At 40.5% G+C, this 12,171-nt stretch overlaps 1 protein-coding gene across 1 annotated transcript in view; it reads left to right on the top strand.

The window, feature by feature from the left end:
* The window catches only part of LOC110524943 (fibrillin-2), a 322,130-nt gene that overhangs the window by 50,893 nt on the left and 259,066 nt on the right, over positions 1–12,171 (top strand). The window contains exon 6 of the mRNA XM_036976697.1: positions 1,684–1,881. Coding sequence (XP_036832592.1) covers positions 1,684–1,881 — 198 coding nt within the window. The remainder of the gene's footprint in view (positions 1–1,683; positions 1,882–12,171) is intronic.

The raw sequence follows: 12,171 nt of genomic DNA, 5'->3' as shown, positions 1-12,171 counted from the left end.
GACAGCTGACTTAGCATATTCAGTATAAAACTGTTATGAAGGAGAGCTAGAGTTACCTCGACTAACCTGTACCCCTGCACATTAACTCGGTACCGGTACCCCCTATATATAGCCTCGTTATTGTTATTTCATTTTTTACTTATATTTAGTAAATGTTTTCTTAACTCTATTTCTTGAATTGCATTGTTGGTTAAGAGCTTGTAAATAAGCATTCAGTGCTTGTGACTAATACAATTTGATTTGATTTGATTAGAGGTCTATCACATTGCTAACCAACAGTATCCCTAACAAAGCAATGTTTTTTTATGTTAGCCTTGCAGACAACACCGTTATGTTAGCCTTGTAGACAACACCATTATGTTAGCCTTGTAGACAACACCGTTATGTGAGCCTTGTAGACAACACCATTATGTTAGCCTTGTAGACAACACCATTATGTTAGCCTTGTAGACAACACCATGATGTTAGCCTTGTAGACAACACCATTATGTTAGCCTTGTAGACAACACCATCATGTGAGCCTTGTAGACAACACCATTATGTTAGCCCTGTAGACAACACCATTATGTGAGCCTTGTAGACAACACCATTATGTTAATCTTGTAGCAGATATAGATACGAGAGGCTCTCCAGTGCTTCCAAAAATGTTGTTACGTTACAACCTTATCCCCAAGAACACAGTGGCCTCCATCATTCTTAAATGGTAGAAGTTTGGATCCACTAAGACTCTTCCTAGAGCTGGCCGCCCGTCTGAACTGAGCAATCGGGGGAAAGGCCCTTGGTCAGGGAGGTGACCAAGAACCCGATGGTCACTCTGGCAGAGCTCCAGAGTTCCTCTGTGAAGGAACCTTGCAGAAGGACAACCATCTCTGCTGCACATAATCAATCAGGCCTTTATGGTAGAGTGGCCAGACGGAAGCCACTCCTTGACAGCTCGCTTGGAGTTTGCCAAAAGGCAACTAAAGGACTCTCAGACCATGAGAATCAAGATTCTCTGGTCTGATGAAACCAAGATTGAACTATTTGGTCTGAATGCCAAGCGTCACGTCTGGAGGAAACCTTGCACCATCCCTACGGTGAAGCATGGTGGTGGCAGCATCATGTTGTGGGGATGTTTTTCAGCGGCAGGGACTGGCAGACTAGTCAGGATCGAGGGAAAGATGAACGGAGAAAAGTACAGAGAGATCCTTGATGAAAACCTGCTACAGAGCGCTCAGGACCTCAGACTGGGGCGAAGTTTCACCTTCCAACAGGACAAAGACCCTAAGCACACAGCCAAGACAATGCAGGAGTGGCTTCGGGGCAAGTCTCTGAATGTCCTTGAGTAGCCTAGCCATAGGCCGGACATGAACCCGATCAAACATCTCTGGAGAGACCTGAACACCCCAAATACAGGTGTGTCAAGCTTGTAGCGTCATACCCAAGAAGACTCGAGGCTGTAATCGTTGCCAAAGGTGCTTCAACAAAGCACTGAATAAAGGGTCTGAGTACTTATGTAAATGTGATATTTCCATTTGTTCTTTTTTTGCTTTGTCATTATGGGGTATTGTGTGTAGCTTAATGAGGAGGTGGGGGGCGATTTAATCCATTTTAGAATCTGTCTGTAACGTCACAAAATGTTGGGTTTGAATGCACTGTAACTACTTCTATTGCTTCTAATGGAATCCCCTTGCTCTCTCCCAGACTACAGGACAGGCCCGTGCTTCACCAAGGTCAGCAACCAGATGTGCCAGGGCCAGGTGAGTGGCATCGTGTGCACCAAGACCCTGTGCTGTGCCACGGTGGGGCGTGCCTGGGGACACCCCTGCGAGATGTGTCCGGCCCAGCCCCAGCCATGCCGCCGAGGCTTCATCCCCAACATACGCACCGGAGCCTGCCAGGGTGAGGAGTGGGATACGTCAAGATTAAACTAGCTTTCCAATATTTTTATATTAATTAAGTAATTAATTGCACACACTTTTTTTGTCAAGTGTTTGTGAAGTTTGGTCCCAAAAAATGTTTGTTTTCGTCGAATTGTGTTCACATAAGGTCAAAATCAAGATAACTGGCTGAGCTAAATTTATAATTATAGGATGAGAGGTGTAGCCACAATTGATAATGCATAAACAATTATCAACATGTAATTACACAAACAGCAAATGTCCACTACAATGTGCATTGCAGATCATTTTAGCCACAGTTTTTGAAAAAGCATTTGAAAACAAAGACATTGGACCGGCTGAGGTCAAATGCCAGCCTTGTTATCCAGTTCATTGTCACCTGACCTGGGAATGCCCCCTACGGACACGCCCACAGGTCTCTATTGAATTCTAATGGGCCTTGCTCTGAGAGAGGAGGGGTGAAGGGGCCCTAAATATTCATTAGGATGATGACACACACCAGGCTTTGCGTCTCTCGTCTGCTGACGGACTAAGGGTCCCGAGTCAGTCAATTCAGGAAGAGATTTTAATTTAATATTTTAAAAAATGAAGACTTTTCACATAAATAGTTTCTCTCTTTTCAGCTTATTAAGAAATCATTGAAAATAGATGCCATTTTTCAATAATTGAATTGGCCTGAACCCTGGTGTATGTGTGTGTGTGTGTGTGTGTTTGTGCATGTCACTGCATTGTTAGAGGCAATATTTCACACCACCCTCACCCCCTCCTCACCCCCCCCCCCCGCCCCAAAAAAAGCCTTTTGTGAACTCTTGACTCTATTTTTTTCTCTCTTCCTAGCTCTGACTTTGCTGATAGTTACTTTATTGAGGAAAAATGTACTTATTATGACTGTGATATGTGGTTGTCCCACCTAGCTATCTTAAGATGAACGCACCAACTGTAAGTCACTCTGGATAAGAACGTCTGCTAAATGACTAAAATGTGAAATGTTTAACGTTAGATAATAACGAACAAACTTACTACGCGGCCATGACGTCATCGCCTCTCGACGTTCGTCACATTAACACTGCACCAGTGCTAGAGCACGGGCATTTTGAAAAGTAACTTTTGAACCAACTGTCAACTGTCAAACTGACCAACTGTCAAATAGCAGATCTTGACGATGGGCATATCGGAAATGTAGGGTTCCATTACAGACGCAGAGCATAAATCCCTCCTTAGCGTTTCTAATCCCCTCCTGTGGTAATACAGTGAAGGTCCCTCTCTGTGTTTTATTTCAGTATTTAGTATAAAGGACTTTAAAAGAGTGCAGGCGTTCTCCTATCGTGTCTATGGTCTCATAGAGTGACAAGTGAATGAATGAACAAGTGAATGGGAGTGAAAACCTCAGGTCACTAAAAGGTCAACCTAAAGCTACTCCCTCCTGACAATATCAACTAAACAGAAGCACCGTTCATGACACTTCCTAATCTCCACTCTCCAGCACTGCCTCTGTGAATAAGTAACTGCCCATGGAAAGAGGAAGGGAGGGATAGACAGAGAGAAATAGAGAAAGCATGGAGGGGGGAGGGACTAAATGGGGGGAGAGAATGCATGTAGGGAGGGAGTGAGGGAGGGAAATTGAGAGAGCCAGAGAGAGAGGAGGGATTAGAATGGGAGAGTCAGTCCATAAAGGTATTGAGAGAATGAGGTAGAAGTAGTGATGTCCCCTTGAACATTTTATAAAGACCCTTCCATGCAGCAGTGGATGTAGTAGGAAGATGTGCTGTGTTGGGTCTACACAGCCTTGGTGCTGTCTCGGTTGAAGGAGTGAATGAACAGCTAGGTGTTAAATCTCCTGTAAAGCCCTCGCACCCCGCCTAGTGCCATGGCGACCGTCCGCCCACTGCCACGGCAACAAGGAGGTGCCTGTAAAGCCCCCGTCGAGCAGTGATGTGAGGTCAGAATGAGAGAGAGAGAGAGGGAGAGAGCGAGGGGGGTGGGGGGATAGAGCGAGATATGAATATACAGTACCTTCGGAAAGTATTCAGACCCCTTGACTTTTTTGATAGGATACAGCCTTATTCTAAAATGGATTAAGTAGTTTCCCCCCCCTCATCAATCTACACACAATAACCCAAATTGACAAAGCAAAAACAGGTTTTTAGATTTTTTTTGCTAATTTATAAAAAATAAAAAACTGAAATATTAAATTTATGTAAGTATTCAGACCCTTTACTCAGTACTTTGTTGAAGCACCTTTGGCAGCGATTTCAGCCTTGAGTCTTCTTGAGTATGACGCTACAAGCTTGGCACACATGTCAATTGGGGAGTTTCTTCCATTCTTTTCTGCTCTGTCAGGTTGGATGGGGAGCGTTGCTGCACAGCTATTTTCAGGTCTCTGCAGCAATGTTAGATCAGGTTTAAGTCTGGGCTCTGGCTGGGCCACTCAAGGACATTCAGAGACTTGTCCCAAAGCCACTTAGCTGTGTGCTAAGGGTCGTTGTCCTGTTGGAAGGTAAACCTTCGCCCTAGTCTGAGGTCCTGAGCACTCTGGAGCAGGTTTTCAACAAGGATCTCTCTGTACATTTCTCTGTTCAACTTTGCCTCGATCCTGACTAGTCTCCCAGTCCCGGCCGCTGAAAAACATCACCACAGTTTGATGCTGCCACCACCATGCTTCACAGTAGGGATGGTGCAAGGTTTCCTCCAGACGTGACGCTTGGCATGCAGGCCAAAGGGTTCAATCTTGGTTGCATCAGACCAGAGAATCCTTTAATTGCCTTTTGGCAAACTGCAAGCAGGCTGTCAACTGCCTTTTACTGAGGAGTGGCTTCCATCTGGCCAGTCTACCATTAAAAGGCCTAATTGGTGGAGTGATGCTTAGATGGTTGTCCTTCTGGAAGTTTATCCCATTTCCACAGAGGAACTTTGGTGCTCTGTCAGAGTGACCATCGGGTTCTTGGTCACCTCGTTGACCAAGGAAGGCCCTTCTTCCCCGATTGCTCAGTTCGGCCAGGCGGCCAGCTCTAGGAAGAGTCTTGGTGTTTCCAAACTTCTTCCATTTAAGAACGATGGAGAACACTGTGTTCTTGGGGACCTTCAATGCTGCAGAAATGTGTTGGTACCCTTCCCCAGATCTGTGCCTCGACACAATCCTGTCTCAGAGCTCTACGGACAATTCCGTCGACCTCATAGCTTGGTTTTTGCTCTGATATGCACTGTCAATTTTGGGACCTTATATAGACAGGTTTGTGCCTTTCCAAATCATGTCCAATCAATTGAATTTATCACAGGTGGACACCAATCAGTTGTAGAAACATCTCAAGGATGATCAGTGGAAACAGGATGCACCTGAGCTCAATTTCAAGTCTCATAGCAAAAGGGTCTGAATATTTATGTAAATGAGGTATTTCTGTTCTAATTTTCTTTGTAAATGTACAAACATGTCTAAAAACCTGTTTTCGCTTTGTCATTATGGGGGATTGTGATGTCTGATCTACATTTACCTATATCTACATCTGATCTACATTTACCTATATCTACATCTGATCTACATGTACCTATATCTACATCTGATCTACATTTACCTATATCTACATCTGATTTACATGTACCTATATCTACATCTGATCTACATGTACCTATATCTACATCTGATCTACATGTACCTATATCTACATCTGATCTACATGTACCCATATCTACATCTGATCTACATTTACCCATATCTACATCTGATCTACATGTACCTATATCTACATCTGATCTACATGTACCTATATCTACATCTGATCTACATGTACCTATATCTACATCTGATCTACATGTACCTATATCTACATCTGATCTACATGTACCTATATCTACATCTGATCTACATGTACCTATATCTACATCTGATCTACATGTACCTATATCTACATCTGATCTACATGTACCTATATCTACATCTGATCTACATGTACCTATATCTACATCTGATCTACATGTACCTATATCTACATCTGATCTACATGTACCTATATCTACATCTGATCTACATGTACCTATATCTACATCTGATCTACATGTACCTATATCTACATCTGATCTACATGTACCTATATCTACATCTGATCTACATGTACCTATATCTACATCTGATCTACATGTACCTATATCTACATGTACCTATATCTACATCTGATCTACATGTACCTATATCTACATCTGATCTACATGTACCTATATCTACATCTGATCTACATTTACCTATATCTACATCTGATCTACATGTACCTATATCTACATCTGATCTACATTTACCTATATCTACATCTGATCTACATGTACCTATATCTACATCTGATCTACATTTACCTATATCTACATCTGATCTACATTTACCTATATCTACATCTGATCTACATGTACCCATATCTACATGTACCTATATCTACATCTGATCTACATGTACCTATATCTACATCTGATCTACATGTACCTATATCTACATCTGATCTACATGTACCTATATCTACATCTGATCTACATGTACCTATATCTACATCTGATCTACATGTACCTATATCTACATCTGATCTACATGTACCTATATCTACATCTGATCTACATGTACCTATATCTACATCTGATCTACATGTACCTATATCTACATCTGATCTACATGTACCTATATCTACATCTGATCTACATGTACCTATATCTACATCTGATCTACATGTACCTATATCTACATCTGATCTACATGTACCTATATCTACATCTGATCTACATGTACCTATATCTACATCTGATCTACATGTACCTATATCTACATCTGATCTACATGTACCTATATCTACATCTGATCTACATGTACCTATATCTACATCTGATCTACATGTACCTATATCTACATCTGATCTACATTTACCTATATCTACATCTGATCTACATTTACCTATATCTACATCTGATCTACATGTACCCATATCTACATGTACCTATATCTACATCTGATCTACATGTACCTATATCTACATCTGATCTACATGTACCTATATCTACATCTGATCTACATGTACCTATATCTACATCTGATCTACATGTACCTATATCTACATCTGATCTACATGTACCTATATCTACATCTGATCTACATGTACCTATATCTACATCTGATCTACATGTACCTATATCTACATCTGATCTACATTTACCTATATCTACATCTGATTTACATGTACCTATATCTACATCTGATCTACATGTACCTATATCTACATCTGATCTACATGTACCTATATCTACATCTGATCTACATGTACCCATATCTACATCTGATCTACATTTACCCATATCTACATCTGATCTACATGTACCTATATCTACATCTGATCTACATGTACCTATATCTACATCTGATCTACATGTACCTATATCTACATCTGATCTACATGTACCTATATCTACATCTGATCTACATGTACCTATATCTACATCTGATCTACATGTACCTATATCTACATCTGATCTACATGTACCTATATCTACATCTGATCTACATGTACCTATATCTACATCTGATCTACATGTACCTATATCTACATCTGATCTACATGTACCTATATCTACATCTGATCTACATGTACCTATATCTACATCTGATCTACATGTACCTATATCTACATCTGATCTACATGTACCTATATCTACATCTGATCTACATGTACCTATATCTACATGTACCTATATCTACATCTGATCTACATGTACCTATATCTACATCTGATCTACATGTACCTATATCTACATCTGATCTACATTTACCTATATCTACATCTGATCTACATGTACCTATATCTACATCTGATCTACATTTACCTATATCTACATCTGATCTACATGTACCTATATCTACATCTGATCTACATTTACCTATATCTACATCTGATCTACATTTACCTATATCTACATCTGATCTACATGTACCCATATCTACATGTACCTATATCTACATCTGATCTACATGTACCTATATCTACATCTGATCTACATGTACCTATATCTACATCTGATCTACATGTACCTATATCTACATCTGATCTACATGTACCTATATCTACATCTGATCTACATGTACCTATATCTACATCTGATCTACATGTACCTATATCTACATCTGATCTACATGTACCTATATCTACATCTGATCTACATGTACCTATATCTACATCTGATCTACATGTACCTATATCTACATCTGATCTACATGTACCTATATCTACATCTGATCTACATGTACCTATATCTACATCTGATCTACATGTACCTATATCTACATCTGATCTACATGTACCTATATCTACATCTGATCTACATGTACCTATATCTACATGTACCTATATCTACATCTGATCTACATGTACCTATATCTACATCTGATCTACATGTACCTATATCTACATCTGATCTACATGTACCTATATCTACATCTGATCTACATGTACCTATATCTACATCTGATCTACATGTACCTATATCTACATCTGATCTACATGTACCTATATCTACATCTGATCTACATGTACCTATATCTACATCTGATCTACATGTACCTATATCTACATCTGATCTACATGTACCTATATCTACATCTGATCTACATGTACCTATATCTACATGTACCTATATCTACATCTGATCTACATGTACCTATATCTACATCTGATCTACATGTACCTATATCTACATCTGATCTACATTTACCTATATCTACATCTGATCTACATGTACCTATATCTACATCTGATCTACATTTACCTATATCTACATCTGATCTACATGTACCTATATCTACATCTGATCTACATTTACCTATATCTACATCTGATCTACATTTACCTATATCTACATCTGATCTACATGTACCCATATCTACATGTACCTATATCTACATCTGATCTACATGTACCTATATCTACATCTGATCTACATGTACCTATATCTACATCTGATCTACATGTACCTATATCTACATCTGATCTACATGTACCTATATCTACATCTGATCTACATGTACCTATATCTACATCTGATCTACATGTACCTATATCTACATCTGATCTACATGTACCTATATCTACATCTGATCTACATGTACCTATATCTACATCTGATCTACATGTACCTATATCTACATCTGATCTACATGTACCTATATCTACATCTGATCTACATGTACCTATATCTACATCTGATCTACATGTACCTATATCTACATCTGATCTACATGTACCTATATCTACATGTACCTATATCTACATCTGATCTACATGTACCTATATCTACATCTGATCTACATGTACCTATATCTACATCTGATCTACATTTACCTATATCTACATCTGATCTACATGTACCTATATCTACATCTGATCTACATTTACCTATATCTACATCTGATCTACATGTACCTATATCTACATCTGATCTACATTTACCTATATCTACATCTGATCTACATTTACCTATATCTACATCTGATCTACATGTACCCATATCTACATGTACCTATATCTACATCTGATCTACATGTACCTATATCTACATCTGATCTACATGTACCTATATCTACATCTGATCTACATGTACCTATATCTACATCTGATCTACATGTACCTATATCTACATCTGATCTACATGTACCTATATCTACATCTGATCTACATGTACCTATATCTACATCTGATCTACATTTACCTATATCTACATCTGATCTACATGTACCCATATCTACATGTACCTATATCCACTGACAAAGAAATGATCCGTCTATAATTTTAATGGTAGGTTTATCTTGAACAGTGAGAGACAGGATAACAACAAAAAAATCCAGAAAAACGCATGTCAAAAATGTTATAAATTGATTTGCATTTTAATGAGGGAAATAAGTATTTGACCCCTCTGCAAAACATGACTTAGTACTTGGTGGCAAAACCCTTGTTGGCAATCACAGAGGTCAGACGTTTCTTGTAGTTTGCACACATCTCAGGAGGGATTTTGTCCCACTTCTCTTTGCAGATCTTCTCCAAGTCATTAAGGTTTCGAGGCTGACGTTTGGCAACTCGAACCTTCAGCTCCCTCCACAGATTTTCTATGGGATTAAGGTCTGGAGACTGGCTAGTCCAGGACCTCAATGTACTTCTCCTTGAGCCACTCCTTTGTTGCCTTGGCCGTGTGTTTTGGGTCATTGTCATGCTGGAATACCCATTCACAACCCATTTTCAATGCCCTGGCTGAAGGAAGGAGGTTCTCACCCAAGATTTGACGGTACATGGCCCTGTCCATCGTCTCTTTGATGTGGTGAAGTTGTCCTGTCCCCTTAGTAGAAAAACACCCCCAATGCATAATGTTTCCACCTCCATGTTTGACGGTGGGGATGGTGTTCTTGGGGTCATAGGCAGCATTCCTCCTCCTCCAAACACGGCGAGTTGAGTTGATGCCAAAGAGCTCCATTTTGGTCTCATCTGACCACAACACTTTCATCCAGTTGTCCTCTGAATCATTCAGATGTTCACTGGCAAATTTCAGACGGGCATGTATATGTGCTTTCTTGAGCAGGGGGATCTTGCGGGCGCTGCAGGATTTCAGTCCTTCACGGCGTAGTGTGTTACCAATTGTTTTCTTGTTGACTATGGTCCCAAATGCCTTGAGGTCATTGACAAGATCCTCCTCCCCTGTAGTTCTGAGCTGATTCCTCACTGTTCTCATGATCATTGCAACTCCACAAGGTGAGATCTTGCATGGAGCCCCAGGCCGAGGGAGATTGACAGTTCTTTTGTGTTTCTTCCATTTGCGAATAATCGCACCAGGTGTTGTCACCTTCTCACCAAGCTGCTTGGCGATGGTCTTTAACCCCATTACAGCCTTGTGTAGGTCTACAATCTTGTCCCTGACATCCTTGGAGAACTCTTTGGTCTTGGCCATGGTGGAGCATTTGGAATCTGATTGACTGATAGCTTCTGTGGACAGGTTTCTTTTATACAGGTAACAAGCTCCCATTAAGAGTGTGCTCCTAATTTCAGCTCGTTACCTGTATAAAAAACACCTGGGAGCCAGAAATCTTTCTGATTGAGAGGGGGTCAAATACTTATTTCCCTCATTGAAATGCAAATCAATTTATAACATTTTTGACATGCGTTTTTCTGGATTTTTTTGTTGTTATCCTGTCTCTCACTGTTCAAATAAACCTACCATTAAAATTATAGACGGATAATTTCTTTGTCAGTGGGCAAACGTACAAAATCAGCAGGGGATCAAATACGTTTTTCCCTCACTGTACCTATATCTACATGTACCTATATCTACATCTGATCTACATGTACCTATATCTACATCTGATCTACATGTACCTATATCTACATCTGATCTACATGTACCTACAGTGGGGAGAACAAGTATTTGGTACACTGCCGATTTTGCAGGTTTTCCTACTTACAAAGCATGTAGAGGTCTGTAATTTTTATCATAGGTATACTTCAACTGTGAGAGACAGAATCTAAAACAAAAATCCAGAAAATCACATTGTATGTTTTTTTAAGTAATTCATTTGCATTTTATTGCATGACATAAGCATTTGATACATCAGAAAAGCCGAACTTAGTACTTGGTACAGAAACCTTTGTTTGCAATTACAGAGATCATATCTTTCCTGTAGTTCTTGACCATGGTTGCACACACTGCAGCATGGATTTTGGCCCACTCCTCCATACAGTCCTTCTCCAGATCCTTCAGGTTTTGGGGCTGTCGCTGGGCAATACGGACTTTCAGCTCCCTCCAAAGATGTTCTATTGGGTTCAGGTCTGGAGACTGGCTAGGCCACTCCAGGACCTTGAGATGCTTCTTACGGAGCCACTCCTTTGTTGCCCTGGCTGTGTGTTTCGGGTCGTTGTCATGCTGGAAGACCCAGCCACGACCCATCTTCAAATCTCTTACTGAGGGAAGGAGGTTGTTGGCCAAGATCTCGCGATACATGGCCCAATCCATCCTCCCCTCAATAGGGTGCAGTCGTCCTGTCCCCTTTGCAGAAAAGCATCCCCAAAGAATGATGTTTCCACCTCCATGCTTCACGGTTGGGAGGGTGTTCTTGGGGTTGTACTCATCCTTCTTCTTCCCCCAAACACGGCGAGTGGAGTTTAGATCAAAAAGCTCTATTTTTGTCTCATCAGACCACATGACCTTCTCCCATTCCTCCTATGGATCATCCAGATGGTCATTGGAAAACTTCAGACGGGCCTGGACATGCGCTGGCTTGAGCAGGGGGACC

Source organism: Oncorhynchus mykiss, chromosome 5, assembly GCF_013265735.2.
Source record: "Oncorhynchus mykiss isolate Arlee chromosome 5, USDA_OmykA_1.1, whole genome shotgun sequence".
Lineage (NCBI taxonomy): Eukaryota > Metazoa > Chordata > Actinopteri > Salmoniformes > Salmonidae > Oncorhynchus > Oncorhynchus mykiss.
The sequence above is the reverse complement of the archived record's forward strand: the minus strand, read 5'-3'. Positions and strand labels throughout refer to the sequence as shown.